The sequence below is a fragment of the Silene latifolia genome, chromosome 6 (assembly GCF_048544455.1).
Source record: "Silene latifolia isolate original U9 population chromosome 6, ASM4854445v1, whole genome shotgun sequence".
In the NCBI taxonomy this organism is placed as follows: Eukaryota; Viridiplantae; Streptophyta; class Magnoliopsida; order Caryophyllales; family Caryophyllaceae; genus Silene; species Silene latifolia.
In genome coordinates, this window is record NC_133531.1 from 16,765,969 (window position 1) to 16,774,241 (window position 8,273).

At 38.8% G+C, this 8,273-nt stretch overlaps 1 protein-coding gene across 1 annotated transcript; it reads left to right on the forward strand.

Annotated features, from left to right (window-relative positions):
• Positions 1 to 439: 439 nt before the first annotated feature.
• LOC141587620 (putative F-box protein At1g47790) lies at positions 440 to 946 on the forward strand. The gene has a single exon (XM_074409095.1). The coding sequence runs from the start codon at positions 440 to 442 to the stop codon at positions 944 to 946; it is 507 nt and encodes a 168-aa protein (XP_074265196.1).
• Positions 947 to 8,273: the final 7,327 nt, after the last annotated feature.

Genomic DNA, 8,273 nt, shown 5'->3' on the forward strand with positions numbered 1-8,273 from the left:
ATATATCTTACTCATATCCTACACTAATTTTGGAAGTAATAATTTAATTTATTTACAGAAAAATACTCACTGTTCTCAAGATAAGTTTTAACTTTTTAATTTCTATTTTCCCTATTAATCTTGATTTCTTTCCTAATTTTCCCTCTACATAGAAATAGATATTCTGTCATATAAACGGGGTGTAACCGTATCACTCACTTTCCACAAATATACGGCCAATACAAGAGGTCCACTAATAATAGGAAACTAGAACCTCAATAATGAAAGGAAGAATAATCATCAGAATCTGAATCAAGCTCTATAATAGCAAGAGTATATATATATATAAACAATATTTCCGTCCCTAATAATTTCTTGCTGTGTTCACCCAATCGCCCATAATTTGTCCCTCATCAATTTCTTGCTGTTCGATGCTAAACTTATCGCTCCGGATACAATAATGACAACAAATTGCAAATCACGTCAGAAAATCTTGAACTCAAATTTCTCACCGTCTGAATCCAATTACATGCCACCAGAATTATTGACTCAAATTCTCACAAATTTGCCAGCGAAATCCCTAGCCCGATTCAGGTGCGTTTGTAAATATTGGTGCTCCATCATTGATGATCCTTATTTCGTATCCTTGCATCTTAAATATAGCCGTCTTAACTGCGACAAGGATAAGAAACTTTTAGTCCTTAAGAACTCAGTCAGCAATAGCTCTTTGACAGTTCTTCAGGCAAACACTCTTGAAAAAACCGGTCGTATATTTAAGAAAACGGGTGCTGCACATGGATACTTCATTTTAGGGCGTTGTAGTGGTTTGCTATTAGTGGTGCAACGATGTGGTCCTCTTCTCCAGAAAAAATTGAGATTGTGGAACCCTAGTATTCGCAAATCATTGGTAATTCCCAAAACCCCACTTCCTCCAAATTTGCTCGACACTGCTATGTATATTTTTTGATTCGCCCCTGATACTAACGATTATAAAGTGGTTGCGATGAAATATGGAAAAGGTGAGGGTGATGAGACTACTAAGATGCATGTTGCAGTTTTTACACTTAGTGATCAACAATGGACTGTTAGAAACGATGGATTTAATATTGAGTTTTCGTATTATGAGGGTTTGTTAAGGGGTTATCACAACAGGTACAAATCAAATGCAATTTACTTTCAAGGGAAAGCACATTGGCTCGGAAAAGATCAATCTTGTGGGCCGAGTATTGAGCCGACCAAATCAACTCATCTTGTTTCGTTTGATTTTGATACGGAAAAATTCACCTGTTCTGAACTGCCCTTTGCTTTGTACAAAAGAGACCCATTAAATATTCTATTTCTTCTTGGGGAGTCACTAGCGATTTTCAGTATTTTCAATAGAAGCTCCGGCGTATGGGTGCTGGAAAAGGAGGAATGGACTCTTTGGTTTTCGAGTAAGGATGGTTATAACATATTCAGCCCCTATGCATTCCGATGGAATAACGTGTTCTATTGTGAGAGTGATGGTGGCGACCGTCTTATTATTTGTGGGAATTGTTCCTACAACATTGTTACTCACCATGTGCAGAAAGTGAATGAATCTAAGGATGACTCGAGTATAGAACTGGAAATGTATTCAGAGAGCTTGGTGTTGTTGAAAGGATACGGAGCCAAGGATCTGATGTCATTCCCATGAGTGAAGAATACTATGGATGCTGGTAAACAATGGATATGTCCTATCGCTACTCGTTCCTCTAGCATATTATTGTCGATGTTTGGCTTTGATGTTCTTCATTTTGTTTCTGTTGATTGTAATTGCCTGCAACCTTGCAATGTGGCTGCAAAAGAGAAGGAATGTGTGTTAGTTAGCTGTTGTATGGCTCTTTCTATTTCTTGCTTTCTCCGTTTCAATGTTGAGGTGGTACTTGAATTTAAATCGTTGTCCGTCTGATTGTGCAATTTTAGCATGTCTGATTGTGTTGATCATAGAAAATGCAGAGCATGAAATGGAACAATTGTTGAGAAGGAGTCAGAACCATGGATCTTTTTTGAAAGGAGTGGCATATTGGCTTGGGAATTTTGTTAAATGTAATGTTGAATTAACTAATCTTGGTTCGTTTGACTTTGATAAGGAAGAAATCGTCTAATTGGAACTGCCATCTAGTTGGGGCTCATTTATGTTTCTGTTTCTTTTTGGTGAATCCCTTGCGATTTTCAGAATTTCTGAGGTAGCTTCTAGCATATGGGTGCTAGATCAGGACAACGAAAAGGGGAGGTGGAGCTGCAAAGGATGATTTGACACCATAAACATCTTGTATAATGAGTGATCAGCATAAAACGAAGACTTGAGAGAATTTGGATTCATAACCTCTCGTGCTGTTGGAAAGTTGTGGTTAGTTAACCAAAAGTGACCAGTTGTGCAAAACATTTTAAGCAGGTGTGTTTGTATTGCTTATGGTTCAATTCAAACCTGATTTGCCTACCTATTGTACCTGACCGTAAAGCTCGACACATGTATGTTGCAGTTTATAGTCTGAAAAATCAACAATGGACTGTCAGAAATAATGGCCTAAGTTTCGACAGTTCAGAGTATAACCTTATGTTTTATGAAATATCCGAGTATAAAATATCAACAGTTTCTGTATTCTTTCAAGGGGCAATATACTGGATTGGAAATGCTCCATCTGAGGGTATTTCATCTCGTTTCCTTTGACTTTGAATCCGAAAAACTTACCTATTTAGAACTGCCAAAACCTGTACTAGAAAGACAGTCATTGAGGTTTGTGTTTCTTCTTAGGGAGTCGCTGGCGATTTTGAGTATTTCAAATGTTAGTATCAGCATATGGGTGGTGGAAAATGGGGCATGGACTCAGAGGTTTACGGGAGATTCGAGTTGGGATGAATATGATGTATTCCTCACCTGCAAGTTTGCAAAGAATAAGATATTCTATTGCGAGAGTGATGGTGGGTGTTTCATTTGCGAGAAGTATTCTTACAATATCGCGTCTAGGAAAGTGGAGAAAGTCGGAAAATCTATGAGCTATTATGTATACCTCGAAACGTACGTTGATAGCTTGGTTTGTTGTAAAGAGTACGGACAATGGCTTAACTACCTTGTGGGAGGTGGGATCTGGAGGTTTCATAGTCTCGCCGAATAGAATGCGAGCATTTGTACAATTGGAGAGAGAAAGGAGGGAGAGTTACAGAGAAGGACCGCGAGGATGAAAGGAGGGAGGCGGTTTAGGATGTGATGACGTTCGTTGGAGAGAGAAATAAATGGATGAGGGGGAGGGAGTATCAACAAACGTAGCATAACCGATTCAAGTCGAGTAGTCGACTATACTCAAGTCGACTTAAAAGCTTACATCAAAAACAAATTTACAAAATTATTGATTCAAGTTGAATATATTATAGATACGAAATTGTCTTGGGGTGCGCACGGTGCAACCAACTAGGAGTGACTCATTAATTAACTTTGATAAGCTCGGAAATACGCAAACTAACTTTGTTATTAGTACATCTTACTTAACCCTGCAAATTAATTACTTACAAATTTGAGTAAATAATGAAGTTGTATGGAAGGTCAACAAATGTGTCACAGGACATAGCCAACATCTGATTATAAGAAATGCCAAAAGGAGAGGTAATGAGATAGATATCTTTGGGATGACACATAAACAGCAAAAGCAGAAAAGTTCAGTAGCCATAGAGCACAATACTTACAAGAATTATATACAAGTGTCAGTCACAAACGAATGTTAACCAGGAACAAATCTAAATAGTCATCACTATAGCAACTATCCATTTGACATTTTTGTTAGACAAATATCTACGATATTTGTTTAGTCCATAATCATGCAAATATTATGTCCATAGTTAGCTCCATATTTTATGCTAACTATGGACATAATATTTGCATGATTATGGACTAAACAAATATAACATCATCTTACTGCTAGGGACACATTGTCAAATGACATTAACTCCATGGCCTCCGCGACAGTTAGCTGCACCAAAGGATCAAGCATATCAAACTTGGTGAAAAATTCAAATGTGGAAAATCCAAGAGGTGCAAGTTAGCAAATAGAAAAATTATAGGTACCTTATCCCAAACATGGATAAGATTTTGAAAATGTGCTTGTTAGGGACAAACGAAGCTAGATCCTCACCTAAACCCTCTACTCATACAGACTAACTCTTTGCCGTATAGCGTAGATCCTCACCTAAACCTCTTAAATGAGTCTTATTAGTGGCTCCTCACCTAAACCTCTGGTAAAGCATGATTGTCTGCAGTCAGTTGAAATTGCTGAAATGGTCAGTTTTATGGTGCAGTTTAGCAACCGGACGTACCTCTAAAGCGTTTCCAAGGGTATCACCAAGTTGATTAAGGTAAGAAGTTATAGCATCAATACCCTTGCGAAATCTAGCATTATCTACTCCAGAACCACTTTCCGAAGATTGACGAGGTTAATCGAACTGCAAAGAAATGCAGAATATGAAAAATCTGCAATTACCAAACCACCACAGTCCAGACTAAAATTAGATTCTCGTTGAATCCGTTTCTAAAATGGGCGATTTTCACTAATTTAACGGAATAGGTCGATTCCCAAAATAATTGTCGAAAATGGGTCGACGTAGGCTTGGAATTTACGAAGCTGTGGTCAAGGGTCAAATCGCCATGACGCTTGGCGACTTACTTCGAAGACATATTTCCGCGACTCCCCTCCCCTTGCCAGTTTCATAGCCCCAAATCAGGAAAAAAAAAAAATTTAGGCCAAATCGCCAGCCCCCATGACTACTTGAATCTGAGACATACCAAACACTGCCCATTCAAGTCGCCAAGGTGCATGGCGACTTTAGGCCAAGTCGCCAGCCCCCATGGCGATTTTATGCTCAATTATCATAACAGCAAAATTTAGGTTTGGTTGCAATTGGGTATGGTCGCCAACCGAGATGGCGACTTAAATACAAACCTAGGTTCGGGTATGACGTGGACCCATTTTGGATAATTAATTTCAAAGTCGACCCATTTCGTTAAATAATTAGTCAAAATCGCCCATTTTAGCAAAAAATTCTCGTTCGGTTCACCTGATTACCAGTGGCTTCATCATTCAGTGTCGACTTCATCCTGCTTGATGACTCAAATTCGTCATCCTCATCAAGATTTGATTTGGCCTTCCTAGCCAAGACAGCCCATAACCCGTATTTTGAATCATTTGAGTCTCTCATTGAATTGTTATCGGAATTATACGAGCCCTGCATAGACCAAATTCCACTTTTATGAAATAAAATCAAGCAATGCAACCCAACGACCTCGAAATTCAAGTTAAATCAGAACTCCAAAGCTCCATCAATACACATTATTAGGCAGGGAAACATCCAACTCTAGCTAGAAACTAAACCGTCACTCTCTTGTGAGACGGTCTATTGAATGAAGGAGTGCCTAAACTCGATATTGTAGATTTGTTATCGTACTAATTTATCAAATTGTCTATGTTTTATCTTCAGGGAACTACTGTCGTAACAACTCAGGAGCGGCTTAGTTGAAGGTAAAGAATCTTATGTTTTAATTTAGTGCTTCGCTTGGAAATTGTTGTTTCTATTGTGTTAGTGCTTTAGTTGCTGTACAGAGTTGTCTGCGAGGCTTAAATTTATGCGTAGTCTTAGTATCAATCAGCCATCCCAAAAAAAATACGGTCACATGTTCCGTTGCTGGCTAATGTGTGTTTGTATAGTTCGTGGTGTTGGAAGTAATGGCTTTATAAAGCTAAAAGCATTTGTGCCTCTTCTCCCACATCGGTGGGGAGAAAGAGGTATAGGGTGTTTATATTACTTTTCTCTCCCTAAGTGGATAAGAGTTGGACCAAGGAGGCTTTTGTTGAGAATTTTGGGCCTGTGAGTCTGATCCAAACACACACACACACGCGAGCTCGGCCTCGGGTTTGGGTAGAGCCCCTGCGGGGCGGGCCAAAGGCCCTCTTTTCTTTTTGGGCTGTGTGTTTTTGGTTTAGGTCCAGGTTCATGTAGACAGTAATATTCTACATTGATCAAATGTTTTTATGATCGTTAATTGCGAAATTAAGGGAGCGTAATTAATCCCTTAATTACGTTTGACCGTCCCTTAATTGTTGAGATTTTTGTCTCTGTAGAATGACTCTATTTTCCCTTATAAATAGAGTTGTTCACTTGACAGAAGATCACACCAATACACTCCACATTCTCTCTTCTCAATATGCTCTCCTTCTATTACTTCTGATTTTTCCGGGTACAGTGTCTGTTTTTTCCAAAGTCTTCTTACTTCAGTGGTGCGGTTCGAAGGCTGCAGTGTTAACCTTGGGGAACTACCGGCGTGAGACGATAACCACCACGGTCGTGCCGTAATAGTTTTCAAGTCAGTGGCTTTTTACCACGACACTGCATTTCTGTTCGATAAGTCCTTTTCTGTCTCTTGTTTTTAGTTAAAGTTTCTGTCTAATTACCATTGTTACGAATTATCTTTCCAACAATTTGAAAACTATTATTTGTCGTAACAATGGCTGTCGTCTCAAACAAAATTCTGTCCGAATTGTCAAAATTGGAACCCTTAGACGGTATGAACTACAAAAGATGGTCTCAGAAACTGCTTATGTATTTTGAACAACTAGATATCGACTATGTTTTGTTTTTCGACCGACCCTCCGTCAATAAACCATTTGCTAGTGTAGAGACTACCCCACCTTCGTCATTCTTTGTTAAGTCGAATGAGGAGTCAATTAAGAAACATGATAAGGATAACAAAACTGCTAAGTTCCATCTCCTTACTCATATGTCGAATACCCTCTTTGATTTATTTTCGGTCCATAAATCTGCTAAGACTATATGGGAATTGTTAGAGAAAAAATATGGGGCTGACGATGCGGGTAAGAAAAAAATATGTTGTCGGGCAGTGGCTTGGGTTTCAAATGGTAGATGACAAACCAATTATGGAGCAAGTTCATGTTTATGAGAACTTGTGTGCTGATGTCACTAATGAGGGAATGAAACTAGATGAAATTTTCTTGGCTAATGTTTTGCTAGAAAAATTTCCCCCTTCCTGGAATGAGTATAGGAACCATTTGAAACATAAGAAGAAAGATTTGTCCCTTCAAGAGCTAGTAGGCCACATGAGGATCAAGAAGCTAATCGTCGAAAGATAAGTCACCCAATTGTCTCTTACTATGTCAAAGCCAATCTTGTTGAAACGGTGGGTCTTCAAAAGAAGATAGGTTCAAGGGTAAGGGAAAGGCTAAAGCTGGTCAGGGTCAAACCAAGGGTCAGAATGCCAAGAAAGCTGGTCAAGGGAAATTCACCAAACCTGCCTCAAATATCCAGAAACCAAATCTAGTTTGCTATGTTTGTGGGAAAACGGGTCACAAAGCTTATCAGTGTCCTCAAAAGAAAGTTGCTGCTGAAGCTAATGTTGCTGAAAAGGATGATATTATTGCCGCTGTAGTGATTGAGGCTAATCTGGTTGCAAATGCTAGTGATTGGATTCTGGATACAGAGGCTTCAAGGCATCTTTGTGCTAACAAGGATCTCTTTGCTGAATTTGAAGATGTTCTTTGATGGTGAATGTGTCTACATAGGTAACTCTTCTTCTTTGTTATCACCAAGCAAAGGCAAGATCTTTCTCAAACTAACCTCGGGAAAACTCTTGCTTTAAATAATGTTTTGTATGTTCCTACTTTGCGTCGAAACCTCGTGTCTGGTGCCTTGCTAAACAAAGCTGGTGTGAAACTTGTTTTTGAGGCTGACAAGGTTGTAATGTCGCGCAATGGGGATTTTGTGGGCAAGGGTTATCTCTGTGGGGGTTTATTTGTTTTGAATGTTGATTCTCCTATCATTAATAATAATGTTTCTACTTCTGCTTATATTGCTGAGTCTATTGATGTTTGGCATGGTAGATTAGGTCATGTGAATGTTGATTCGATTAAAAGGCTCAAATCTATGTCGCTTATTCCTTCGTTATCTTCAGAAACTCATGAGAAGTGTCCTAGTTGTGTCGAGGCCAAATTTGCTAAGAAACCTAGTAGACCTGTTACAACTAGACAAACGAGTCTTCTTGAGTTAATTCACACCGACCTAGCTGACTTCAAAAACACCATGAGTAGAGGTGGTAAACATTATTATGTCACTTTTATTGATGATTTTTCTAGATATACCAAAGTATATTTGCTTAGAAATAAAAGTGAAGCTGAGGACATGTTTATAAAGTTCAAAACTGAGGTAGAAAATCAGCTTGATAGGAAGATTAAAAGAGTCAGGTCCGATCGAGGAGGAGAATATGGCTCTGGTTA